The sequence below is a fragment of the Podarcis tiliguerta genome (genome assembly GCF_965153285.1).
Source record: "Podarcis tiliguerta genome assembly, chromosome: 1".
In the NCBI taxonomy this organism is placed as follows: domain Eukaryota; kingdom Metazoa; phylum Chordata; class Lepidosauria; order Squamata; family Lacertidae; genus Podarcis; species Podarcis tiliguerta.
The window spans coordinates 94,194,421-94,222,187 of NC_139534.1; the positions used below are offsets into that span (position 1 = coordinate 94,194,421).

Sequence of the window (27,767 nt, forward strand, 5' to 3'; positions counted from 1 at the left end):
GCTTACGGCCTCATCAAACCTAAATCCGGCTCTCACCCTCCCTTAACTAGCCTTTAAATGACAGGTTCGCGGGTCGCTCCGTTTGAAACCCCAGGGGACGGCGGAGCAGTACCGCTTGCAGCCGAGCGGGGGCAGCAGCGAGCCAGATCGGGGGCGGGGTTTCCCCTCTAGCCGCACCGAGCGCTGCGTCCTCCGCGGCGGCGAGAAGCACTTCCGTTTCCGGGCCGCTCCTTCGCTCCGCGGAATTGTGACGGGGCTCTTGCAGGCGCCGAGCGAGCGAGCAAAGGAGCCGGCTATGGTGCTGCTGGAGAGCGAGCAGGTGCCGCGGCCTCGCGTTTTCCTGGGTCCCTTGAGTTGGGGGCCGGGTAGGCAGAGCCGGGCCGGGTCCACCCACCCGCTTTCTGTGCTTGGCCGCCTCATGGGGGGGGCGGGGGGCGGCGTGGCGGTGCCTCCCGTGAGGATTCCGGTGCGGAGATCCTGGCTCGCTTTAATGAACCCCCGAGTTGCGTTACCCTCGCTTAGTTAAACCAAGATCCATTCATTTCTCAGGCGTATCGCCCCTGGTTTCTTAAACGAAGACCAGCCAGGATTCCCACCTTTTGGGGGCTGGGGGTTTTTTTTGGGGGGGGGAGGGATTTATCAGCCCTGATAAATTGTTGCTTTGTGAAGGTGGGGATAGAGACCCGAAAATGCAGGCATTGCAATCGGACGGCGTCACTGGAAACTGCAATAAGGGAAAAAAATAAAACAAGGGTTATTTCCCAGCCCTTGATTGTGTTAAGAATTCCATAAACGTCATTCACCCGCGATTGTTCTTAATCAGAAAACGGGTTTCTCGTTTGCAGTTTCTGACGGAGCTTACAAGATTGTTTCAAAAATGTAGGAGCACAGGCAGCGTCTATATCACGCTAAAGAAATGTAAGTATTATGTTAATTATTTCAGCAGTTGTGAATGGTGGATATGCCTGTGTATTTGCCCAGTACTTTGTTTTTCAATATCACCCCTTTAAAAAAAAAAAAGTGTCGTGAGCCAGTTTGTACTGCAGTTGTTAGCATAAATGAAGTAATGCTGAAATGGGCATGTATGAGAACTGAAAAATGTGTGGTTAATCAAAGAAAACCCATAGTATCTGTAGCTCTCAGCTTCTTTAATACATGCTTAATTTTTGCTAGATGGAGGAAATTCTAAATGAGGGACTGGGAGGTGCAGAGCAGTGAGTACACTGTCGCATCCTAGGTCCTGCCAACTCCTTAACCAAGAAAGAAGGGAGCAGGTGGCATAGCTGATCAGGTCCCTTATGTAGATTCAAAGTCTCCAGTGCGCTAACCAAAACAACCTGTTCTGAGTTTTTGTAGACTGCCCTCCACAGGAAAACTGCCTGCAGAAGTGCCCTGTAGTTTGGGCATCCACTGCAGTAGAGCTCCCACCCTAAGCGTTGGTCTCTGCCAGCCAAGGCTAGAAAGAAGCAACCACACTTTTACTCTATAGCCTGCTCCATCCCAGAGTTAGGAGCAGAGAACAGTAGATGGGGGTATAAAATTGATGAGATCCTCTTTTAACACAGTAAATATTAAACCTCAGCTCGCAGCTGTTTGCCCCAAAGCCAAGCCAAATAAAATCTTTAAAGACTTTTAGAAAAAAAACACACATTCTGGTCTGAGCAACCTTATTGCGGGGGAGGTACCCAAGAACAAACTACGGGGTTGCTGTGGAGTCGTTGGAAGAATTAATGTGGCAGTAGCGATCTTTTTGAGCAGTCTGTTGCTGCCACTTCTGAGCTGATTCCTACCCTCCACTCCATGCCTGAAAACTAGGCTAGGTTGGCCATACCTTCCCTTATTCCCCAGTGATTGCTTTTAAGCCAGATATTTGAGGCACTCTTAGTGGGATTGGGGGATGAGATGACTATTTGTTTGCATCTAACCGTAGCCATTATACACTTTAAAAAGCCACATACACGTTTGTGTCCAATTTAAACAAAGCAACGCTATTGTTTCTCAGCTTCCACATTCAGAATTCTCCTAATCTTCAACACAAACTTCAAAGCTGTAAAAGTACAAACCTGCATTTCAGCATTCTTTCGCCACTATTGGATGTTGTGTATGTATATTTGTTTAATGCTTCTGTTTAATATAGATGATGGTCGGACAAGACCCATCCCACGAAAGGGCCATATTGAGGGCTTTGAACCTGTAGACAACAAATGTCTTCTTAGAGCAACAGATGGGAAGAAAAAGATAAGCACAGTGGTAGGTACTAGGTAGGCTTCACTCAGTTGGGTCCTAACATGACTGAAGATAAATGGAAATTTCTTTTTAGTTTTGTCAAGAAATTACTTGCTAATTGTCACAAATTAATTTTGTTTAATCAACCTTATTTTAAGTGTTTATATGTAGATTCGGTATGTTCATCCTTGAGACTATATGTTTCTACTGTCATAAGGATTAAAGTGCAGTTCCTAAAGATCTTAATTCCATTGGCAAGGAGAGTCACAAAATTAGCAGTTGGTAGAGTCCTTTGTTGCTAGGTTACCTGGAAACAAAAGAACAGCAGCAAAACACAATAAATAGGAATGCCATTTGCTTGCAACATTGATTAGTGCAATTCTTTCCAAGGCACTGCATACATAAGCAAAAGAGAGAGAATTTAGCCAATGGCAGTTTAAAATTTGAGACTTGCTTTAAAAATTCATTTGGGAAGTCTTTTTTCAGTTCCATAACCTTTCAAGTTGCTACCTGAAGCTCTTTGAGAAGCAATTGTCCCCGTTCCCCAAAGCTCAATTCATGGCATTAAACCATAAAGATGCTGTAACCCTTATTAGACTATAATTTGATTTATTCAGCTGAAAGCGGTGGTCACTGGGACTAATTCTTGAAGAGGTTGTTGACATTTTATCTTGTAATTTTTAAAATAACATATGACTATTTTTTTAATAGGTGAGTTCAAAGGAAGTCAACAAATTCCAGATGGTAAGTGTATACCGGATTCACTTCCATTTCAGAACATTTTATGGATTAACTTCAAATTACAAAATCAATAAATGAAGTGCGGCACTCTGAGAAAGATGGGCACTTGTAACTACAATATTTTAATTCTGCAAATGAATTGCTACTGTTTGTAATCCTTCTATGGAATTTGAATGCATTCTCTGAAATGTTTTGATTGTTTTGGTTGCAGGCTTATTCAAATTTGCTCAGAGCTAACATGGACGGTTTAAAGAAAAAAGACAAGAAAAGCAAAAATAAGAAAAGCAAAGCAACACAGTGACAATACAGAATGTTTCTACCCCTACAGTGGATCTGAATTCTAGCATGTAAACAGTTTTTTCTTTATGTTGTTACTTTTGACCTTACTTCTGGTGGATAGCCAGAATCTAGACATCTTAAATTGAAAACACTCTTTGGATTGTGATATGTGGGATAGAATCACAATACATATATTGTAGATGCTGTTGGATTTTGTATCTGCTCTGAGTTGTTGTTGGGCTGAGTGGTTGGTTGTTGGGGGGAACCCATCTTTTGGGTGAAATAGTACAAGAATAAAGGATTAATATTTGAAATCATCTTATACTGAAACTTTCTGTCTGCCTTTAATACTGATCAAATGGGGCCTAGTGTACAGCAAAAGTTGCAATAGAAATGAAACTAGGTAAAAATTTGCTTTGGTGTTTCTCTTATTAACAGCTTCAAGGTTTTTTATGATTGGAGTAAAGTTGGAGGTCAATACCTTTGTGAGCCACAAGAATTTGACAAGGAATTGTGCTGCAATCTGCGTTGAAAACTTGACTTTAAATAGTTTATGACTCATGTTCTAAATCACTTTTAGTATGCTTGTGTTTAACATCATTTTTGAACTATCCTGATTCTAAATTCTTGTATAAAGTACATTCCATTACAAGTCAGTATTACGGGTTTCTAATTGTGCTTACACATAGGTTGGTAGGTAGAGGAAACACAATAGGAAACCTACATTGTATTTGAGACTGCTGGATTTAAAATGGATGAACTTGGGTCACGGTTGTTAGTATGACTCTTCTCTCAGCAAGCTAGAACTAGATTGCTTAACAGTCCTTATGGTGTCAATTGGGCAGCTAACCTGCAGTCCCCCAGATGTTGGATTCCAAAACTCATGGTAAACCTCATAGGGATACTCTAAATGTTACCTTGTCAGCCCTGATCTATCCCCAATGAATACTCCCATTTACAGTAGCTGATTTCTGCCAACAGAATGAGACAGACAGTGCTTCGAGGGCAGGCTCCTTACTGGGCTGTATAGGAAATTTGTGGCCTCTGCTGCTTGCTCTCTGCAGTAATTGAGGGCCCCTCTCTTCACCCTTCAAGTTCAGGGCCAGCAGTAGTGGCAAGTAAAAAACAATTTAGATCCCTAATAAGGGGGAGGGTTTTCTGCCACTATAGATTGCAGCTGTGTCCTCGTGATGAATGAGAAGACTCCTTCAGACAAGGAGGGGGTTGTTGAGATTTTAGGGCTTGGTGCTATGGATACTAAAACTCTTGTTTAAGTCACTAGTTGAAACTTCCACGCACTGCTTTGCTTGAAACAATGACAGCAATACAGCAAGATAATCAAACAGGACTTTATAAAAAAAAAGGCTACTGTACAATACATTCTGGAAAGATTTACAGCTTTAAAGGAGGTAAAGGAAGTATGGCACAGGAGCTAAATCCTTAATACTTCAAAAGTTGTCCCGACATAGTCCCTGTAACAAGTGTGCGCAAAACATTTCTTCACATTAGCGTGATTTGAAGCATGTATTGGTTCCAAGTAGTTTTCCAGTTCATTCTCTTTGAACATTCAGTACTAAAATATAATTTTGTAATAGTCATCTCTGTAGGTGTAGAGGATAAGCACAGGCACTCTGCAAGAAAGAAAAAGACAGAACATTTAAAGCATTACTCCCAGTCATTTAGAATATTCCATAGCTTGGATAATCCGCTCTTACAAGAGAAAGTAGACACCTTAATTTCAGTGGCTGACAAACACTCTATTCCTTCAAATACTGACCACAGGGTATTGAATGAATTATGTTCACATACAGCAGCCACTCCTATGGATGAAAGTTCTACGCTGCACTTTTATTTCCTTCCTGTCAAATCATCATACTGGCGTTGGGTATAAGAGCAAGTCCTGATGCTAATGTGATGACTGTTGGGATACAGCCCAATGGTTTAACAAGCCAAGCAACTGTTGCTTGTTGTAAACCAGGATTCCTGGTTTGCACAAAACAGTAAGCTGAGATTTTTTGAAGTCACAAGTAAAGTGCAGAAGTCCTCTTTCTGGTCATGTGGCAGGGAGCAATAGGAGAGGACCCTGTGAACTGAATGAGCCTTTATCTGACTATCCCTATCGGTGTGGAATATTGCCTGAGCCTTAATGAAATTTGCAAATGACTTGTTGGTTTCTATGAGAATTCCACACCATCTAATCATGCTTACAAGTATGCTTACCTTTTTTTCATTTTAATATTGTGGATTTCATCGCAGATTAGTTCAATGTATCTTTGTTTCGGCAATCGTGACATCAGCTGTTTGACAGTTGAATAGAAGGTTTGTTCATCTGCATCACACTGAGAAGAGGAAATAGTAATTAACTGGCAAATGTTTTATTGTGGAGTAGGTATGGTGTGTAATACGCTGAGTGCCTAATATGTTGGTATGATATGATATGATAGTGTGCACTGTGTTGAGAATGTCAGCTTGATTGTTGATATTAGCTCTTACCGAAGTGTAGTGTATATAAAAGTCCAGGTCTGTTTTGACAGCAGCAAACTTGGAAAGGGGGAGGTTGGATTGGGGGGACAGTTATACATAAACTTTCTGTAGATGTTTGGCTCTAAGTGGGCATAAATTCTACAGAGGGAAATACTGCTTTCCTTGCTGTACCTGACAAGTGGGAATTTCAAGCCTATTTAAGTTAGCATGGGCTTTCATTAAGAACTAGACAGTCATAGGTTTTTTTACCTCTAATGATAAAAAGTGCATTATAGATTCCTTCGGCAGATCCACCTGCAGGAAAAACAAAAATTAAATCAATGTAAGTTTGGAATATGTATGAAATGCAAGTTGCATTTGAGTTAATCCACTTTAAACTTCTCAAATCTTTCATCTGAATTTTCTAAAGACTGCATGGCCTTGGAAATAAAATTAAATTGGAAAGGGGAAATGGGAATAATAACTTGAACACTTTGTTCCTCTATATTTCCCCCCTATATTTATTTATTGCATTTATATCTCATCTTTTTCTCCCAAGGAGCTCAAGGTGGCATACATTTAATTTCCACAACAAAGATACTTACTGCTAAAATTTCAACTTCACTTTTCTGTTGCAGAGTAGCAATGCAGGTCTGGAGTTTGGTTTGTACCTGGAAATTACATTTGGTTTTAAGATGCACATACAGACAAAGCTGATGATTCCTTTTCATATCAAAACAAAAACAAGCAATCCTGTTGAACTGTATACAGTCGTACCTCTACTTACATATCCCTCTGGATACAGAATCTTTGGGTTACAGCCATGGCAAACCCGGAATTGTATACTTCCTGGTTTCACCATGCGCATGCGCATAAGCGCGCAAATGCGCCATGTGTGTGTTCAGAAGCACGCCTATATTTACGTAATTTGTGGGGTGCGAACAGACCCCAGGAATGAATTACGTTTGTATCTGGAGGGTCCACTTTACTCTCAAGCCAAGTCTCTCTCACTGAACTGTGCTACATGTTACAGTGTTTTCACAGAAGCATCAAAATGAAAATCCCCATATATATCAAACATCCAACAGCCAGGTGTGCAGGGGGTTTAGCTGCATATCCACTTGCACGTCCACCCACACAATGCATTCTACAAATTAGATTGTTTAAAGTGTTCAAAGAGCAGGGTATAAATCCTTAAAATAAAAACAGCTCCCCCTAGTGTGCAAATATTATTGACTCGGTCCTGAAAAAGCCTTCCAAACAACTCCACTAGGATGGTGAGCGGCAATGTGAATTGCACACCTCTCACAATCATGGATATTTTGATGCACACATGCCTCTATATTTATTCTTCAAACAATATAAAAGCAAAGAAGATTCGATGGACTTAAGTTGTCAGTATTGCTTCTTGATCACATTCGCAAGTTGGGAAATAATGTGAAGCACCTTGAGGGCAACCTATTTTGCCAAATAACCCTGAACAGAAACCACAATCCAAGATGGAGTTCAGTATGCTGAAGCCGGCTGAAATGATGAAGCTTAAGGGCTATGTATTAGTTTGAAGCTAGGCATTTTAAGACAACTAGCAGCCTGGCAGGCAAGGTTTCATGTGGCAAGTTTCAGCCATGTGCATTTGCATCCCATGCAGATGGTCCTGGCATCTCCAGGCAGGGCTGGGAAATGCTCATGTCTGAAACGGGAGAGTCGCCGCTAGTAAATGTAGAGGAGAGATGGGGAAGCTCTGCTCCTTCAGATGCTGCTGTGCTCCAGCTCCTCTCAGCCCCACAGAGCATGGTCGATTGTCAAGAATTATGGGAACTGGAGTCTCATCAGCTTTTGGAAGTCATATCCTGGTGTAAGCAGTACTGAGCCTGACTGACTTGTGAAGGTCTGATTTGGTGCAAGACAGCTTCCTATCTTCTTTTCTGTGTCCCTGACACATATGCCATTTGTGGGTGAGACCTCACTGCTACGGAAACATTGGGATGTAGCTACTAAAAGGAGAGCTTCATTCATGATACCTGAACTTCATAGCGCCGCCTGGCACTTGCAGACAACTTCTCTGATGGTACAATGCAGACATTTGGTACCACTACAGTTCCATGTGGCTCAGACAAACCTAAGATGATTCAAATATTCAGTTAGAAATGCCTCTCTTACACTTAAAAGAGACAAAAAGCTATATAACAAGTCTTCATGTACTATGTCCTTGAAAGCATTTTTAATGTTAGCCTGCACTGAACTATTGTAGTTTCTTGCAAAGCTGAATACACACAAACAACTAGGTTTCACTATTAGATAAGACTTCATATTTGCCCTTCAGTGAGAGGTCCCAGGGTGGTTACAACAATATATATATACAATATTAAAATCAGTGAAAAAAATTTGCAGTTGAAAGAGCAGGGTAGGTCCCGAAATATATATAATTTAGGTGCCAAAGAACTGCATTTTCCATGAAAGAACTTGCTAAAATATAAAATTAGTTATGTTCAATATACAATTAACGTGCAGCATCTGCTGTAATGTACATGATCTGTGCAATGAACACTACTAAATTAATATATAGTCTAACCGTTAGTATATACCTATGTATAAAGTACATACCTGAGGTATTAGAAAATGATCCTTTTAGATTTGGTGCTGGCAGATTATCAGAAATTTCCCTAAAACAAAAACAGAGCAAACAGGTTGCTCAAAACATTTGCTATTATAAACTGCTTTCTTCAATATTAACATAAAAGTAAGACATTCTGAACAATGGAACAATCCTCCTCAGATCTGCATGCCTGGAAAGGGTTAGGACACAGTGGGGGTGTCTGTCAGCAGCAACTAGCTTCACTGGTGGAGGGCGGTGTCTCCTACTACACCTCTGAATAGGTCTGCAGGCGAAGATCTACTACCAAAAGTTCTTTTGGTGGTAGTAAGGCCCCAAATGGGGCATTCAAGGGGGTGACAGACAGACTTTGATCCACTGGATCTCTAGATTCATGAGAGATGTCTGATGACTGCCTAGCTTCACAACACCTGGGATAGAGGGAGGAACCAATGGTGCAGGGTTGAACAACTAAGGAACTGGAGGGGGACCAAAGTATGGCCCTGGCCAATGTGAGCCAGAATGGCTCTGGAAGTGGCAGTTCAGATGCCCCTTCCACACGATCACCAATTTAGGTAATAAATCAAAAGGTGATGTGATAAATTGTTATGTTGTTCAGCACATGACGACTTCTGTATTTTACTCCAAACAATATGCACTTATTTATCCTGAGCTGTTTGCAAAATCAACCAGGAAGGCTGCTGTTCAATGAGCTGCACCAGAGCCTAACAACACTGCTGGAAGGATTATGCTTGTGACTGTCTAAAACTCACACAAACACATATAATCAAAATGTGGTATTTGTGGCCTTGTGTTTTGAAATGATTTTGCATTTGATTGTTATTGTAACGGTGTACTGATTTGCGTTTTTGTTCTGTTGTGAGCCACCTTGGAACACATTTATATGGGAAAGTGGCATACAAATTTTACCACTCCTACTCCTACTGCAATTAGTGTCTTATTTCCCCAAGTTACTACGCATTATAGCTACCTGTTGCTTCTTTCGTCACAGAATTTGGTCCTCAGTTTCTGAGCCAGATGATCTACTAGATCAGATTCCAAAATCCTTTTCTCTGTCTGCCTTTCCTTCTCAAACGATTTCACCTACAAAAATGCAAAATAGGTGTTTGATTCCCCTTTGAATTGCTCCCATTCAGACACTGATCAGACTTAGACCTCCTTTCAGCATCATCAGCGAGGTGGCTGCATTATGTGTCCTCAGACAACGCTGTGCAAAAGAGCGCCCAACATTTGGGAGTGTGAGCAAACAGGGCAGAAACAACAGGCGAAGAAAAGCAGAAGGGGAAAGATGCAACCCAGGCACTTTTTTACCTTTACATGATTTCCTTCTTTATCAGAGACGAGGGCCACGTAGGTGATCCCGGAACACCTGCAATATTCCTGCAGTTCCTCCTGGGACTAAAACGACCACAAATTACACAAAAAATAAAGATTAGATTTCACAGCACTGAATGTTTTCTGGATAGACACACAGAAAGACAGTGTGGCTGAGAATGATGCACTTGAACTGAGGAGAGCCGGCTTCAAATCCCTCCCTTCCCACCAAGCTTGCTTGGGCCAGTCACTGTCATTCAGCTTGATCTACTTCACAGAGTTGCAGTGGGGATAAGGGCGGGGAGGGGAGGAGGGATAATTTTGCACCCCTCTAAGTTCTCAGGGAAGAATGGAAATATTTTAAAAAATGTAATAAATATAATCCAAACCAGGCAAAAGTATCAAGTTTTCTCGGCTTGGGCAAACTTGAGAAGTGCTCATACAAGATATGTTGTTGAGCTTTATAAGGTTTCAACAATTTTAAAGTGGGACCCAAGGGGTGGGATTCAACTACAGTGGTACCTCAGGTTCAGTACTTAATTCGTTCTGGAGGTCTGTCCTTAACATGAAACTGTTCTTAACCTGAAGCACCACTTTAGATAATGGGGCCTCCTGCTGCCGCCGCGCCGCCGGAACACAATTTCTGTTCTCATCCTGAAGCAAAGTTCTTAACCCGAGGTAATATTTCTGGGTTAGTGGAGTCTGTAACCCGAAGCGTATGTAACCTGAGGTACCACTGTAAATCCTTGTACGGGTGGAACAAGCTACACAACAGGAGTCACTCCGTCAATCATCCCCAAATATGTTCCAGGGGGACAGAACAAATCAAGGGTGTGGGGGGGGGGGGAGAGTCCTGCTGTGCAGCTGGAAGTTATTGAGTGCTATGATGAATATATTAGGCGATTTACCTGGGACCAGTCGTACATGATTTCAGCAGCAATTCCAGCAGCCCAGAGCTTCTGAACAATATTGAGAGCTCTTGCCATTGACGTTTGGCCAACACTAACGACTAACAGGTCGCAAGAGCTCACTGTAATCTGGAAGAAAAGGAAGGGGGGAGGACCAAATGGTTAGAATCCTTGAGGAACTGCCCCACCACTGGTTTTGAAACAAGTCAGAATGGCAGTGAACTTTGCTTTTGATAGAGATAAAGCAGTCCTAGCTGCTAAATAATGGTCATATTCTTGGTTAATAATCATAATTATTTGGACATCTTGGAAGGTGCACAGGCTGGGGGCAAACAACAATTTGGAGAAGCCGACAGAGACTTTTTGGAAACCAAGAGTTTAACTGCTTTTTCCTCTAAAAAAAAAAGTTTACATGCATTTCTACATTACACAGTTGGAAGCATCCAGGTATTAGTTCCACCCTCACCATTTGCAGGATCCCAATTACAGCAATGAAAATCTTAAGTGAAACAAGCATTACCAGTCTTAAGACTATTTGCTATATTTTCATGTCATTGATAATGTTTGAGAGAGATTAACACTTCTGCAGCTTTGTTACTCTTTGCTGAGTTTACATTTAAATGATTTTAAGAAGGTAATGCAGAGGAATGCAAACGTACCTGCTCTTCCATACTCAAAACTGCTGAGCTTATTCTGTCTATAGCTATGCTGACTCCAACTGCTGAAGGAACTGGGCCAACTGCTTGTGGGCCTCTGAACTGTGGAATCTGAGAAGACAAAAAGCAGAGGTATACTAGAAAAGTATCAATCACAGCTTAAATTTATAAGCACAAATTTCTAAGCACTCACCAAATGATCATATCTTCCCCCAGCAGCGAGAATGTCAGTAACTATCCTGTGTCTGCGTTTAATATATGCAATAAACTGAAAAATAATTCCATTGTGTTGCTGTATCTTATAAACCAGCCCCAAATTTATGGATACCTGCAAGATAAAACGTTGAGTTTATGTTGTCGTCTTAGACTTAAGGCAACTGCAGTAAGCAGAAATGGTACAAATGTTCAAATTAACAAGCATGTAAAGTTATTTCAGGTACTAAAATGAGAATTGAAATTCCCTAAGGAAAGCAACAGTGATCCTAAACAGCATCTATCCCCTTCTGCCAGGCTTTTCACAGGGTGGGGTGTGCAAGAGCTATTGTTATCAATCTGTCTCAAGCTTATCCTCTGCACTGGTGTACGACTGGTCATTTTCAATTAATGACCTACCGTATTTTTTGCACCATAACACTCACTTTTTTTCCTCCTAGAAAGTAAGGGGAAATGTCTGTGCGTGTTATGGAGGGAATGCCTACGGGTGGTGGGGGGGATCTGCTGCAGTTGTGAGCAGAGGATCCATGGTTCCCCTTCCTTCCCTCCTCTGTGGCTCACTTTGAAACAGCAAAGCGGGAGAAGAGCTGCTGAGTGGGGAGGAGAGAGGGACAGAGAGCCTGCTTCTTTAAAGGAGCAAAGAGGGAGAGGAGAGGAGCCACTTACACGAGTGTAAGCGGCTCCTGTCTGGTTGGTTCCTTTAAAGCAAGCAGGCTTTCTGTCCCTCTCTCCTCCCCACTCAGCTCGCTACATAGCAGCAAAGTTTTTCAGCTCACTAAGCCGGGGATGAGCGGGGAGGAGGGAGAAAAGCAGGGCCTGCCTGCTTTAAAGGAGCAAAGTGGGAGAGGAGAGGAGCCTTCTCCCCTTATACCCCTCTTCTTCATTATTAGCAGCATCCTTCTCCACCCACCCCAGGCGTGTTCCTTCTCCCCTTAAACCCCTCTCCTGCATTATTAGCAGCATCCTTCTCCACACACCCCACGTGTGCTCCTTGTCCCTTGAGTGCTTTTCCTTCCCTCCCCACTTAAAAGGTGGTTACAAAGCACGGATCCACATAGATCCTCAGGATTTTTGCACTGGGTCACCCCAAATTCACCATCAGATCACATAGCATGTCCATGGCTACATCTTGCACCAAAAAAAATCACGCACCCACTGTTGCCTGGGGCCACAGTGGGGAAAAACCTGGTTACAAAGCATGGATCCACATGGATCCTCAGGATTTTTGCACTGGGCTACTCCAAACTCACTGTCAGATCACATGTCTGTGGCCACAGCATGAACCACAAAATCATACATCCACTGTTTCATTTAGATTTCCCCCCCCCCTCCTCTAAAAACTACGTGTGTGCTATGGTCGGGTGCGCGTTATAGAGCGAAAAATACGGTAAGTAAACTGGTCAGATCTCCCACCCCCTTTAAAGTAAAAGCCCCCCAATACTACATATTGTAAATTTTTTACATGTTGTGCACTTAAGGTGACTAGCTTCAGTAGGTGCTTTCTTTATGGCAATTAAATCCAGAAGATCTGCTACGATTAATCAGTGGCCTGACACATAAGAAATACCATTCTAACCCATTTATTTTGACTTTAAAAACTATTACAAACCTGAATTTTTATGCCAAGTTTCTTTAGCAGACCCACTGTTTCCTCAAGCTCTTTCATGCCAAGTTTCACCAGCGAGGTGGCCCCTGTCTTTTGCTTCAATATCGTGTTTAACAATGGCATCAGATCTTGCAACTCCCCTTTCTGTTCAATGAATTTGTACAGCTGAGCAAGCTGAAAGGCAAGAGATGGGTATAAATAAAGCACATATGTAGGAATTGCTACGTGCTGGTTGGAACTAAAGGCACAAGAGCAGAAAGCCCTATCAGCAAAACAAACTGGCAAACAAAGCAGCTGTTTTAAAATGGGACTATGTGAGTTCTAGGGACGCAGGTGGTGCTGTGGGTTAAACCACAGAGCCTAGGACTTGCTGATCGGAATGTCGGCGGTTCGAATCCCCGCAATGGGGTGCGCTCACGTTGCTCGGTCCCTGCTCCTGCCAACCTAGCAGTTCAAAAGCATGTCAAAGTGCAAGTAGATAAATAGGCACCGCTCCGGCAGGAAGGTAAACGGCGTTTCCGTGCACTGCTCTGGTTCACCAGAAGCGGCTTAGTCATGCAGGCCATATGACCCGGAAGCTGTACGCCGGCTCCCTCGGCCAGTAAAGCGAGATGAACGCCACAACCCCAGAGTCTGTCACGACTGGACCTAATAGTCAGGGGTCCTTTATGTGAGTTCTAAATGGAGCCGCAGCCAGTATTCTGAACCAACATTTTGTACCAGTTGAAGTTTCTGCATCATCTTCAAGGGCAGCGCCATCGAGAGTGTGTTGCAACAACCTATTCTGGAAGTCACCAGAGCATGGAGTACAATGGACGAGTCATCTCCACCCCAAAGTAGCCAAAGTTGGTGAATCAGCTTGAGCTGGAAACAGGCACTCCTGAGCTTCCAGTGACCATGCTGGAGCATATCTGCTTTTCATGATTCAGCTTCCAATTTACTGGCCTTCTTCCAGCTCACTGCTGCCTCCAAGCACTGAGCTTGCACCTTAGTGCCCTTTCCTGATTCAGATAGAAAAATGGGTGTGATCTGCATATTGGCAACAGTTCCCTGTGGTTTCAGTATGTTTAAATACTGTCTGTTTCCAATAGAGAAATCTCAGCTAAGTTAAATATAAAATGCATGCAGGTCAAAGCCAACCAATGTAAAAGACTGGGAGGGAGTAGCTATGTCCTGCCTGTTATAAATGGGAAAGAGAATATAAAAAGAAAGGTTAAGTAAAATGCTCATGGAAGTATTTGCACACTCTCTTGAACCTCCACAGTACTATGAAAGAAAACTGAACATGTTGCTTTTAATTTTTAACCACTCTGAGAATCTCTCAGGGCTCAAGTGTGGGGTATAAATGTATGTATACATCAAAAATAACACACACACATAACCAAGGCATTTTTTATATTACTTACACTGTTGGATGATAGAGAAATGTTGCAGAACTTGGCTTCCACTTCTCTTTTAGTTAATTTTTCAGTCTGCAGCAAAATAAATGATCAACATACAAGCTGTTTGATATTCTCTTATTTCTAGTTTTTTGGGGGGGACTTAAAAGAGAATTTGTGTTTTTTAAAAACCAAGCAGTGCTTAAATTTTATTTAAAAAAATTAAAATGTGACATTTAAATTTCTGTCCTGTCACCCGTAAAATGTTCAACATTTATATGCAGATTATTACTAAACTTTATCTACGTGTCTCCTTCTATTGGAAGGTCGCAAGGAAACTTACATAGAAAATGAAGAAATATTAAAAACCATACACCAATTATAACTAAAAGTGATCACACTAAACATCCCCCAAGTACATATTTCCCACAAATGATCACTGTGACAGAACATTTTGTTGTATTTGCAAATTAAAAAATACAAGAAAGAAACAGTTAAAAATAATCCACTGAGTGAGAGACATACATCAACATTCAAATGCTTGGGAGTGTTAAAAAAAGTCTCTGAGGAGGTTTGAGGCAAGCATACAGGCAAGTATTACCACTACACCAATGGTACACCACAACTAAACATTTCTTGCCCTCTGAAACCCAACAGTTCTGTTTCTGCCCTCGGAGGAAGGTCTGAATGCAAATCCTGGAATTTGGTGTTGCACCTGAACTGATCTTAAGTCCTGTTCTGGTTGTGCTTTGGGTGAAGGACTGTATCTCAGTGGTGAAGTGTTTGCTTTGCATTCAGGTGGTCCCAGGTCCTCAGCATCTCCAGGTAGGGTTGAAAATATCAGGGTTGAAACCCTGGAAAGCCACTGCCAGTCAGTGTGGAGCTAGTGTCAGGGACTGTGCTGCGGAGGCTGCACTGAGGAGGAATTGGTGGGAGTCTCCCCCTCCTGCTGCTCCTGACTAGGATCCCGAATCTTCCCAAGAGCAGTGGGACAGTATAGATTTGGAACGGTGGTTCGCAGAAGGACATAGTTCAGAAGACAAAAGTTGGGAAGAACTGGGTGGTGAACAGCTAGGAGGAGGAGAAGAGGGAGAGAGAGTTAACAGACTCTCTTTCGCTGGAAAGCATCCATCTGCTCAGGCCAAGGAGAGCAGATAAGGTGGCAGCACAGAAAGCAAAGTGGTTGCGAGATCAGGTTGCAAGGTGCGGAAGTGACGTGGATGACGAGGGAGGAAGCAGGTGGAACCCTTAATTGGGAGCACCTTCATTCCTATAAATGGATTCTTTTGTTCTCCGCTATGAGCATTCCAATTTCTAACTGGCAAGAGACTCCTTTTGCTTTGTTCGGCTTATCTACTGCCAAAGCGGGGAGGTAGCCGAGTCCCTGAAGCCTGATAGCTAGATGGACAGGCACAAGGCAGCTTCCTATGTAAAAAAAGCTTTACATGCAACATGTGCCAGAATGTGGCTGTGGACAAATGCTGCCCACAGGAAAACCAATGCTGTATGAAGAATAAGCATCCACACCACTATCTCCAGGGTTCCTGAACCAGCAAGATGTGTGTATAAATCTCCTCTGCTGAATCACGGCAAGCAGAGCTGGTGCATCACAGCCTAAAGGCAGTTGGGGACATTTGATCCAATGTTCACCTTAACGTTACTTCCCTGCTACTTGAACCCATTGCCTTTTCCTCCTCTCTGTGATCCTAATGAACGCCTACTCTTCCTTTTCCCGCTGGCCACTCCTTCAAAACCTAGTGCAATGATTTATGCAGCTCATCTGCAACCAATAAAGTAGTCTTGTGGTTACTGAACACATAAATGACTTACCACAGCATCATAGAGAATGATGTAAACTTGATTGAGTTTGTCTTCAGGTATCCCGCAATGCAGGAGGATAGCTTTCAGTAAGGCAGTGTGATTCAAGAAGATGCTATAGTTTCTTTCCTAAGAAAGAACAAAGTTTGGTGTTTATGCCCATTACCTTTTTAATGATAGCCAAATTTGAGTTTCCTTAAGTCAGCAAAAAAAAGTTCACTAATAATTCAATCTCCTAATACAGTGGTACCTCGGGTTACATACGCTTCAGGTTACAGACTCCGTTAACCAAGAAATAGTACCTCGGGTTAAGAACTTTGCTTCAGGATGAGAACAGAAATCGTGCGCCGGTGGCGCAGCGGCAGTGGGAGGCCCCATTAGCTAAAGTGGTGCTTCAGGTTAAGAATGGACCTCCGGAATGAATTAAGTACTTAACCCGAGGTACCACTGTATATAGCATTGTGTCTTGCACATCAGAACAGAAGTGTACTTCAAACTTGGAGGAACTCATTTGAAACTGCACTTCAGTCGTGTTAGCTGTGTACAACTTGAAAACAGTGGTCAGGATCCAATGAACCATGAAACTTGTTCTCTGAGTCTAAGCAGGCTTAGATTCATTTATCTGCAACAGAAGCCTTCTCGCTCTACCCTGGCACTGCAAAAGGTAGTTTGGAAATGGAGTAGTTTGGAAAACAGTTTGGCAGATACAGTGGTGCCCCGCAAGACGAATGCCTCGCAAGACGGAAAACCCGCAAGATGAAAGGGTTTTCCGTTTGCAGAGGCACTTCGCAAGACGAATTTCCCTATGGGCTTGCTTCGCAAGACAAAAATTGACGAAAATATTTGAGGTTTTTTCCCGCTCCAAAACCCCTTTTTCTGAAGCGCTAAGCTGCTAATAGCATTTTAGCAGCAAAACCGCTAATCCCTTAAGCCTTTAATAGGCGTTAATAGCCCTTAAACTGTCAATAGCGCTAATAGCGCTAATCCGCTAATGGGCTTGCTTCGCAAGACAAAAAAACCGCAAGACGAAAAGACTCGCGGAACGGATTCTTTTCGTCTTGCGAGGCACCACTGTAGTATTGTGGTGTGAAGAGTGTGTGTCAGAAAACATCAAAAACTCTGTTCAGCTAATGCAACTTCACTGCATAAATCTAAGCAGTTCTTGGCATCCTAACCAGTTATTCAAATTTGGTATTTAATATATAAATATTTGTAGAATCATTAACATATAAGCTTCAATAAATAAAAATGAAGGCTACGTTTATGCCATGCTGGATTGTGGCTGTGTTCTCGGCGTGATTTTCCAGTAATCTTAGCTGGTACAAGTTCCCTGCAGTTTCATAACATCTGCTTCTCCTCTGCAAAAATTTTTCTTAAAATGTTTTGAGATTTTTCAAAGGAAAGTATGTCAAAATCTTTGGAAAAATTCAACATTTTCTCCTTTAATGTCTTGCTTACAGATACTAAACACATGCACTCCTTGATGAGAAGTCTGGCAAAGATATGTTACAATTGGGTAGAGAGGCAAGAAAAACTAAACTGCATAAAATTTTGAAAGACTTCTGTAAGGCAAGCTATAAAATGGACCAAATTCATTCCTACTCTGCCCTAACATTAAGGGGATAAGTGCAGGAAGAGAAAGAGACTCCTTCTTTTAAACTAAACAAAAACTAAAACACTGTATGTTTTGGGAAAAAAGAAAACAGAGGAACACTTGCCTGCAACACAGGAAACTCTTGGATTATTTCAGAAATAGTGTAGATTGCTTCTGCAATAGGTAGAAAACTGTTGCCAGCAGGAGTGATTATATCCAAAGCACATTCTAAGAGCTCTCTGGGATGACAGCGGTCTAATTTCCGAGGCCTGAAAACCCGCTCAATACAGTATCTGGGAGGGCGGGAGGAAAATGTGAACATTTTACATTTTAAAGCATTTTCATTTATTTTTAGTTATTTGACATATTTATTGCTATTTTGGGAGGAGGGAAAAAGTGCAACAACTTTGCGGGTGTTGGGAATTTTACTTTTTGAAATATAGCAACCCTAGGTTCCAGGAACAATTACAACACACACAAAAAGCAACGTACAATATATCAACAGCAAACATTTAACACAGCCAATAAAATCAAGGGCAGAGATCAACAATTACTGGAAATTCCTAAAGGTCTGGGCAAATAGATATGAAGCTGCCTTTTGCAGTGCTAAACATTATTGACTCATCTACCCCCATTCTGCTTGCAACAGTTGGCTGTGACTTGAGACTCCTCCAGTGCTGCTACTCAAGATTCATTTGTAAATGGCAATGCCAGGGAATGGTTCAAGGTGCAAAGTGTGAACTATGGCCTCTCCTATATAGGTTAGATTTATTTTTAAAGGGACAAAAATTAGACAGGCAGGTACTACATTTGAAGAAAGAATGAAATAATTCCTGGGCCATGCCCTTACCTTTTCAAATTTGTTATGTTATTTCTAGCTACATATCTTGCAAAAGGAATCTGGAGGGGAAAATGTAAAATGCAGACTTTAAATAAAAAAATAATCATATCAAACAAAAGCAGTTGAAATGATTTTGCAGTGAACATGGTACTTAATGAAATAGATAAAATTAGGCTTATCATCATTATAGGACTTCAGAAATGATTTCCATTAATTGCCAAAAGTTCATTTTAATTCCAAATAGCCAATGCTAGTGAAAGTTTTCCACCAAAATTCCCAGTAGGTTCATCTATCATTCTAATTTGTGTGGTTTCAGATTTTGTGAAATTCTTCCAGTAATCAATATTTTATAGCTAAATAAACAGAATAACCCTTTGAAATTGTTGCTAGTTTAATCCTGTAAATGAGGATTTTATTTTTAGCAGAATTGGCTGGAACTATGACATGAATAAATAAATAAGGAGGTAAAAAGGAACAGGCACGTCAGAGCACCTTTTCAATTGCAGCTAATAAAATTCTTTAAAACACTTCCTCCAATCAGACTGCACGATCATTTACTATTATTAATTATTATTATTATACTATACTGTAGTGACAATAATACTAAACGAAGATAATTTGTCATGCTGGGAATGTGTTGACTACGTGAAGCCAATTCTGAGTTAATCTGCCTTTTATAAACGCTAGAAACTTTTTCCTTAATGCGTCAGGTTTCTGCATGAGAGAATATTTTAAGAGGGAATTCAGCTGCATGGAAGACCACCCTACAATGCCAACATCAATGTCTGAATCAGCCCTCATGGTCAATGAAGGAAAGTTGGTAAAGAGGCTAGGCAAAAACTCTAAGATCACTTAGCTCCACACTAGTACTCACCCTGAGATCATAAGGAAGCATCACCAGCATCCCACTGTGATCCATTAAATATGAAGCTTCATTGTGTTCGTACAGTTTTCTGTTCCTAGGCATAAGCAAGGGGGTGTGCAGCTTGATAGCTCCTGTTCAAAAATGGTTGAAAGACTCTAATTTCTGCACCACAAACAGGAACTAACAGACAATTTTAGAAAGCCAATGCACTCTATGTAACATTCCTTTTTTTCTTAATAAGAAAGCTGTATGTTCATGATTGGCTGGTCAAGACTCTGTAAGAGATATTGGGCCTAAACCTGTAATAGGTGCAGAGAAGAAAGAGGACTCTCTCATCGCTAAAAGACTGAATTGCCTCTGTAGTTTTGGTGACCACTTAAATTCTCTTTGCATAGAATTCACACGTACTTTTTCTTGTCAAAAACTTACTGGAATAAACTGGAGCATTATGGGTTCTTGGGCAGAGTCCATTAATTTCAACAGAGATCATCCTGGAACATTGTGCTTATGAAGGCTACCTGACATAAGAAAATTTAGAATATGTGCCGAATCTTATTTGGCAGAATAAGCCTGCCAAATCGTGCTCTGTTGTAGGGGAATTAAAATTACCACAGCGGCCCACAACAGACAGTGTTTTTGGACTGGCTCTGGAAAGGTGAACAGTTTGATGTTCAATTATTTGCCTTCAGTTTATTCAGTTACTCAAACATTTTTTTAAGATAGAAGCAAAAACTAAAAAGGCAAAATCTTTGAGCTGATCAATGTCTCTGTAATCCACCGGCCCCACTTTTTTTTGAGAGAGAGAGAAAATAGTTCCCTAACCCAATTTACGTATAAAACAAATTCAGGAATCAATTGTGTAAACATACATACCATGTCTTTTAAAGATTCGGCTGACTGTCTCACATACATGTTGCTGAATCTTGATTGACTGCACTGAAAAACTGCCCTGGAATCAAGAATGATCATGATGCATAAGGAATTCCGAACACTGGAAACATCCAAAGTACAAGCCACCTCAAATCAGAACAGCCATACTGTCACACCATGAGAAAGCAATATGGATGTTATACTCAGCAAAGAGTCTAACATTAGTTTTAACTACAGATCATTTCATTGAATACTGGCCCCTTTGCACTCTGTTGGGTGTTTTTTATACTAATAATTTAAAGATTAAACATGACAGTATTCCTGGAAATATGATGGTTAGGCTCAGAAACATGCCTCAGAATTTCTGTCCTATGTGAGGCTCCAGGATTAAAAAGGAGAGAATCCAGATGGTTTAAAAAACAAAAACAGGCCCTAGGACGTAAAGGGAAAATGCAACAGAGGTGTCAGAACAGTACCATTTGCTAAAAACGCTGCTAAAAATAATGTCTCCCCTGCAACACCTGTTTTTCACATTTCAAGTCATGTAGAAAGGTATTAAATTGGGAGCAGGAGTTTTTATGCCCTCATGCCTTAACAGCATTTTACATCTATAAATAAAAATAAGAGCGGCATTGGAGACAGGGAACAAAAAGCTTTTGCAAACGTTTTGTGCCTCCTCCATGTAGCCTGGTAAAAGGAAAAGAACATGTAGTTATAACTGCATGTTCTGTGCTTTCAAGCGTAAGAAGGGGACATAGATATTGACATCTTTAATGCCAATGTTGGAAGCACTACTACTGCAACTTGGTTTTATATGGCACATTGTCAAGTGTTGAAAATGCTTAATTTCCATAAGCCTCATTCCTAGCAAAAGTAGAAAGCAGTTCTGCTCTCGCAAGGTATATACCAATTTGCCCGAGCTGCTATTGTTCCATAGGTACCCTCCTAAACCTTCAGAAGCATCTTTATAGGAGGCTGTCGTGGGAAGGAAAAGTTGGGAAAGTCTCAGATCTTAAGTTCCAAGCAACTCTCTGTTACCTGCTATGCAGATAAGTTGATCTGCTCATTGGAAATGTACATCTATGTGCAAGCATCACTGGTGTGAGGCATTTGGGGGCACAATCAGGAGTAGGGCATTTATTCGCCCATATTATCATCTAATATCTGCACAGGTGAACATGCATAACCTTATGTAAGATATCAAGCAAAAGTATTCAGTTCTGGATGAGTGTGACATCTGAAGACATTCATATAAACTGGACTGCAGCATCGCCTGGCCCTAGCCTAACAAAGGAGTAAATTGTGAGACCTCAGATTTCAACAGCAGCTGTGGATTATTTATTTATTTATTTATTTTATTATTCCTGCAGGGTAAAGGTAAAGGTACCCCTGCCCATACGGGCCAGTCTTGCCAGACTCTAGGGTTGTGCGCCCATCTCACTCAAGAGGCCGGGGGCCAGCGCTGTCCGGAGACAATTCCGGGTCACGTGGCCAGCGTGACAAGCTGCATCTGGCGAGCCAGAGCCGCGCACGGAACGCCGTTTACCTTCCCGCTGATAAGCGGTCCCTATTTATCTACTTGCACCCGGAGGTGCTTTCGAACTGCTAGGTTGGCAGGCGCTGGGACCGAACGACAGGAGCGCACCCCGCCGCGGGGATTCGAACCGCCGGCCTTTCGATCGGCAAGTCCTAGGTGCTGAGGCTTTAACCCACAGCGCCACCCGCGTCCCTATTCCTGCAGGGTACTAGTCATTAAATTTAAAGCAAACCTTGAGAATGTCACTGTCATAGGTGTAATCAATTGCAGGAGAGATGCGCTGTGAAAATATCTGACTCATCATTGTCCGGTAAGCTTTCCCATCCACATTTGCTAAAGTATGATGAAGCACTTCGTGAAGTTCAGACTCCTCCATCTGAGGTGGAGGAAGGTGTTCGCTCTTTAACAACTCCATTGCAGTTGGTCTTTTGGAAGGATCATGGTTCAAGAGCCAAGCAATAACCAATTTCTAAAAAAAGAAGCAAAAATAAATAGTCCTGTTTTGTTTTGTTTTTTTAAAAAAAACATTTTTATTGCTCTTTTCTTTTTAGTCACATCTTCCCAACAACACACTTAAAGTAAATAATTGTAACGTCAATATGTGGCATAAGTTCCAGAGTAAAACATAAATTAATCTTTTGGAGCCATTCTAATGAGCTCTGCAGGCTTAACACTTCAGTGTCAGTAGTTTACTTCCCCTTTCTATAATTTATTTTCCTTTGTCTCTAGTGCTATATTGTAATTGCTTGGGCGTGCACTGGTGTGAAACAAAGAGGGTAAAATTATGATTACACTTTGAGAACACAGAACACAGCAATTGAAAAAGGTTTATGAATACCTGTTTTGCATTCTTCACTTCATCAAAGTCTTCTGGAAATTCAATAGAAGGCTGGGAAATAAAGCAGAGTAGAATCAAACATGAAGAAAGTTGCAAAAGATATGCTTCCCCAAAGCCAGATTTATTTATTTTTTTGCATTCAGAACAATATAATTTAAAGATTTCAAGTTCTTCAGTCAAATTCCCAAGTGCATATTTCCAGAGTTTTAACAGCTGAGGGATGCCACTCAAAACTGAGTTTTCATTGTTGGCAAAGCAGTCACACCAGCAATTCTGCCAGATGGCGGTGTAGATTCTATTTATTTGTACCACTGCACAGCAAACATAGATCCCACATGTAATACAGGGAAGACTGGCTCATTATGCATTGCATCAGGTACATGTTTATTAATGTACAATACCACTGCAAATAATTTCCCTTCATGCTTTTTGCAAGTAAAAGTAAGAGCAGTAGAGTTCTCCTCCCACCCCAGGCAACGTTGAAGGTAGCAGCCCCCTTTCTTATCACAAACAATTTTTGTAGCAGGTCTAATGTATTTTACTTAACACAGCAGAAAATAAAATCTATGCTCCATAAAGACTTTGTATTGGCTAAGTGGGTGGAGGGACATGATTAAAAACTAATAATCTCTAGAAAAGGTCAACAGGAAGTTCTAGTCTAGATATTTATTTTTAAAAATATATTTGCATTAAGTTCTGGAACTAGAGTTTTACAATGGGTTTAATGCTGGATCCAGAGAGAAATCTGTACGTGGCATAAGCAACAAGTCATGTTTGACAGGTTATTATGAAGCTTTCATACGTACAAGCCTTAGCTGACTGAGAACAAAGATCCTTTCCGATGCAGTTGTCAATGGATGGTAAGACATCTCAAAGAATATTATGCCCAAACTGAAGAGGTCCACTTTCTAGTAGAAAAAGATTGAAAGCGTAAGTAAGTGTAGTTGCAAAGAGGGAAATAATACATCGCTGCCTATTCCCCTAAGTTTAAAAAGGTAAAGGTACCCCTGCCCGTACGGGCCAGTCTTGCCAGACTCTAGGGTTGTGCGCTCATCTCACTCTATAGACCGAAAGCCAGCCCTGTCCGCATACAGTTCCGGGCCACGTGGCCAGCGTGACAAGCTGCATCTGGCGAGCCAGCGCAGCACACAGAACGCCGTTTACCTTCCCGCTGGTAAGTGGTCCCTATTTATCTACTTGCACCCGGAGGTGCTTTCGAACTGCTAGGTTGGCAGGCGCTGGGACCGAACGACAGGAGCGTACCCCGCTGCGGGGATTCGAACTGCCGACCATGCGATCGGCAAGTCCTAGGCGCTGAGGTTTTACCCACAGCGCCACCCACGTCCCTGTAATGGTTGTAAACTTACAACCATTAGAATGTAAGTTTACAACCATTCTAATAAGGCTAAGCATGGAGTCACAATCTGCTCGCTTTACCTTACTGCAGACCCATTCCTTTTGGGGGACCTTACTGAGACTGTTTTCTGACGTAACATTCAAGCAACGTTTTGTAACTGAATTTGATTTAGATAAGGAGAGCAGAATCTTAAGCTCTCCATGTGCTAGAGGAAGGCACATCTACAAATTATTTCAGTCTCTGTGTGTGTGTGTGTGTGTGTGTGCATGCGCACGGACGCGTGTGTTGCCAATCCTCTCTCCTTGCTGGGCTCCCTTGTCATAATGGGCAAATGAATTTCAGCAGCGCTTTTGGAGGGAGCACAGGCATTTCAGCATGGAAAACTAGCAGCAGACAGGCACCCTACGCACAGAAAGATCTCTACATTCAACTCACAAGACCGGGATCAAAAAAGCCCTCATACCTAACACAGTTTCCAAAGGGACTTTTACCTGATTGTAAGTAGATTTAGTACTTCCTTGGACCTCTGGGCTCACATAAAGAGCGGTGCCAACCATTCCTGTTAAGTTACCTATTAAGGACAACACTTAGTTATCAACTGCACCGCAGAAGCACTGTCAAAGTCAAGAAAAATCTAGGCATTTCATAGTATTTTCTTTAAATGGAGAAGTTGGTTGTTGTTTTAAAGTATTTGTCCAAATAGTGGTATTAGTCCAAATTTTTAGCAATCCTGTAATTACCATCTCTCTTACAGTACATTACAAGCAATTAATGTTTTGTATAAATAATTTGCTTATACAGTGGTACCTTGGGTTAAGTACTTAATTCGTTCCGGAGGTCCGTTCTTAACCTGAAACTGTTCTTAACCTGAAGCACCACATTAGCTAATGGGGCCTCCTGCTGCTGCCGCACCGCCGGAGCATGATTTCTGTTCTCATCCTGAAGCAAAGTTCTTAACCCGAGGTACTATTTCTGGGTTAGCGGAGTCTGTAACCTGAACCGTATGTAACCCGAGGTACCACTGTACTTACCAGAAGGATCCCTTTTCGCCAAACCATCCTCTCCTTCTCCTTGTCTTGTGTCTGCCTGAAAAAGAAACCCCAGAAAACCTGAATTGTATGCCTCCCCAGATTATTGGATGGTTCAAAACTGTAGATATTCCAAAATCTATGCAACAGACACAAGTACTAGATTCAAATCTCTTCTCAGTTATGAAACTCACAGGGCCAGTATGTACAGGATAGCACTAACTCAAAAGGATTGATAATGTGAAGGTAGAATGTGCAGAGCTCTCAGTGCCTTAAAAGAACAGTAGGATTAAAATGTAATACATACTACTGAAATGACAACGTGCAAAGAGGCAGTGCAGTGAAAAACCACAATTATCTTCTATCAAAAAGAGGCTCTTCCACACTGTGCATACAAACAAAAACTAATACGCAACCTCTTTTATGTAGCAATAATTATTTTTCAACATGGCTTACATTATATATTTTTACAGTTCAACTTTTAAAAAAGCACCTACTACATATGCTGGGTGATCTGTTGCCAAACCAAAATCACCAATTTTCACATGGTCTTCGGAATCTAAAAAAATGTTGACAGGTTTCAGATCTCGGTGAATCATTCCCTTTTAATAAAATAAAACAGAGTTTGATATGAGATAATTGGTATGTATATGGATCACATATCAATATATATGGTACAGGCCCAGGATACCTAAGAAACTGTATATTTCTATATATGTCTGCCTGCTGATTAAAATTTGCAGAGGGGACTTCTCTCTGCATCCCAACAGTGGCCGGAAGTGCAATTTGTTGGAGAAAGCTCCCACTGAAGCCAAGTGGAGCTTCTCAGTGAACGATGCAATTTTATGCATGTTTATTCAGAAATAACTCCCACTATGTTCAGTGGGAGTTACTTTCAGGTAAGTGTGTATAGGACCATTGCTTAAGTTAGCTGCATCAACTCAAATCACTAGGAAAGTTAGTCATGATTTATTTCCCAAGTACAGTGGTACCTCGGTTTACGAACAGCCCTGTTAACGAACTATTCAGTTTATGAACTCTGCAAAACCAGTAGTAGTGTTCCGGTTAGCGAACTTTACCTTGGTCTATGAACGGAAGCTGAATGGTGGAAGTGCACCGGCGGTGGGAGGTCTCATTAGGGAAAGCACGCCTTGGTTTAAGAACGGACTTCAGGAACAGATTAAGTTCTTAACCGAGGTAACACTGTACTGGCATAGGATTGCAATGTAAGTTTAGGTTCTACTGATTTCAAGGAGAACTAAGTGCAACTAACTTAAATCCAGATCCAATCTTTAAATATTCTACACATTCCTACTTCATAGAGGAGTTTTATTTTAAGTTTCTCTAAGAATTTGCTATTGCTCCTAAGAAGGCAATGCTAAACATTACAAGGGGCTTTCCTTGCTGAAAGCATCTCTTTTTGAAAGGATACCCTTTGCTCTAATTAAAACACAATTGAATGAGGTACTCATTACTTAGAAAACTCCTAACAATCAACCAAGTCTCTTGTAACTAATGAAAAATACGTGCAGATCAAATAGGTCAGGGACATCCAACTCCCAACAGACTGCGATCTATTAACAGTATTAAAAAACTGGCAGTGATCTACTCATTGTCGTAAAAAGACTGGCAGTAATCTTCCCAAAGTTGTTGAGTTTTTTTTAGTAAGCCAAAGTTGCGGTTGTTGGTGTTTTTTTGCTTTTTTGTAAGGAGATCGCTGAGCGGCCAGAGATCAACCAGGATCTACCAGGAACACCCTGCAATCTACCAGTAGATCACAATCTACCTGTTGGACATGCCAGAAATAGGATATTGTTCTTATTGTAGAAGAACCAGTGTGGACCAGTGGGTAGAAAGTTAGACTAGGACTGGGATATTTGTACTACAACTCCCAGCAGCCCCTGACAGCCTGGTGAGGAATAATGGGAGCTATACAACATATGGAAGGTATCAGGTTGGCGAAGGTTGTGAAATTCCTTCTCTCTCTCATCTCTACAGTTTATTGTGGAAGATAAAAATCTATGCAGCTCTGAGCACTTTGGAGCATGGGCTGGGTAAAAGTGGATTAAACCAAAACAAACATGAATACAAGCCCAAGTATCTTAATTGATTGAGTTTGGCATGAATGTGGCTCACCTTTTCATGGATATAAGCTAATCCATCCAGAATTTCCCGGAAAAATCTCCAGAGGCGATTGGTATCTTCATATAGGCCTTGGTCAATGGTATCCCGCAAAGTGCTCTTTTCACAATATTCCATCTTCAGATATAAGATGAAGAAACAGTTGAAAAACAGGAAGCCACATTCACTTCATGGTTATGCTTAGCACTGAACACACTTCTTACTACATCACTGTGATGGTATTAGCATATATAAACATTTATTGTTCAAGTTTGTAGCCTACCCTTTTGATGAACATATGTGATTTTAATAAACATTACTAACTGGCTACACTTCATATGTACTGTGCTTGAAGCCTAAATGCAATGAGCTTTTGTGATAGGGTGAAATAGAAATCTAAGCCAAACAGTTTTGTTTTCAGAGTCATTCAAAAATCACCACCACCAAATAAATGCTGGATACAGAGATTAAAAAACAAAAAAGACCAACCCCTGTGAAT

At 41.4% G+C, this 27,767-nt stretch overlaps 2 protein-coding genes across 2 annotated transcripts in view; one reads left to right on the top strand and one right to left on the bottom strand.

Moving 5' to 3' along the window:
* The first annotated feature begins 162 nt into the window (after positions 1-162).
* Positions 163-3,563, top strand: SRP14 (signal recognition particle 14). The gene is made up of 5 exons (XM_083451341.1): positions 163-319; positions 846-918; positions 2,138-2,250; positions 2,938-2,970; positions 3,179-3,563. The coding sequence occupies exons 1-5, from the start codon at positions 296-298 to the stop codon at positions 3,266-3,268; spliced, it is 333 nt and encodes a 110-aa protein (XP_083307467.1). The 5' UTR covers positions 163-295; the 3' UTR covers positions 3,269-3,563.
* A 1,018-nt stretch (positions 3,564-4,581) lies between these two features.
* The window catches only part of EIF2AK4 (eukaryotic translation initiation factor 2 alpha kinase 4), a 41,774-nt gene continuing 18,588 nt past the window's right edge, over positions 4,582-27,767 (bottom strand). The window contains exons 15-39 of the mRNA XM_083449732.1: positions 27,284-27,406; positions 25,645-25,749; positions 25,151-25,205; positions 24,611-24,690; positions 23,569-23,670; positions 22,763-22,813; positions 22,157-22,393; positions 20,391-20,466; positions 19,527-19,648; positions 18,662-18,711; positions 17,936-18,104; positions 16,230-16,346; positions 14,427-14,492; positions 13,024-13,194; positions 11,395-11,529; positions 11,205-11,312; positions 10,546-10,674; positions 9,635-9,721; positions 9,294-9,406; positions 8,314-8,372; positions 7,731-7,828; positions 6,315-6,380; positions 5,980-6,024; positions 5,467-5,585; positions 4,582-4,877 (exon numbers count right to left, since the gene is read on the bottom strand). Of these exons, the coding sequence (XP_083305858.1) occupies positions 4,820-4,877; positions 5,467-5,585; positions 5,980-6,024; positions 6,315-6,380; positions 7,731-7,828; positions 8,314-8,372; positions 9,294-9,406; positions 9,635-9,721; positions 10,546-10,674; positions 11,205-11,312; positions 11,395-11,529; positions 13,024-13,194; positions 14,427-14,492; positions 16,230-16,346; positions 17,936-18,104; positions 18,662-18,711; positions 19,527-19,648; positions 20,391-20,466; positions 22,157-22,393; positions 22,763-22,813; positions 23,569-23,670; positions 24,611-24,690; positions 25,151-25,205; positions 25,645-25,749; positions 27,284-27,406 (2,541 nt within the window). The 3' untranslated portion in view covers positions 4,582-4,819. The remainder of the gene's footprint in view (positions 4,878-5,466; positions 5,586-5,979; positions 6,025-6,314; positions 6,381-7,730; positions 7,829-8,313; positions 8,373-9,293; positions 9,407-9,634; positions 9,722-10,545; positions 10,675-11,204; positions 11,313-11,394; positions 11,530-13,023; positions 13,195-14,426; positions 14,493-16,229; positions 16,347-17,935; positions 18,105-18,661; positions 18,712-19,526; positions 19,649-20,390; positions 20,467-22,156; positions 22,394-22,762; positions 22,814-23,568; positions 23,671-24,610; positions 24,691-25,150; positions 25,206-25,644; positions 25,750-27,283; positions 27,407-27,767) is intronic.

Excerpts from the sequence above, each read along its gene's own strand:
- SRP14 (XM_083451341.1), top strand. The coding sequence starts at position 296 with ATGGTGCTGCTGGAGAGCGAGCAG. Across the intron at positions 320-845 it reads TGCTGCTGGAGAGCGAGCAG|TTTCTGACGGAGCTTACAAG; the intron begins GTGCCGCGGCCT and ends TCTCGTTTGCAG. Across the intron at positions 2,971-3,178 it reads AAGTCAACAAATTCCAGATG|GCTTATTCAAATTTGCTCAG; the intron begins GTAAGTGTATAC and ends TTTTGGTTGCAG.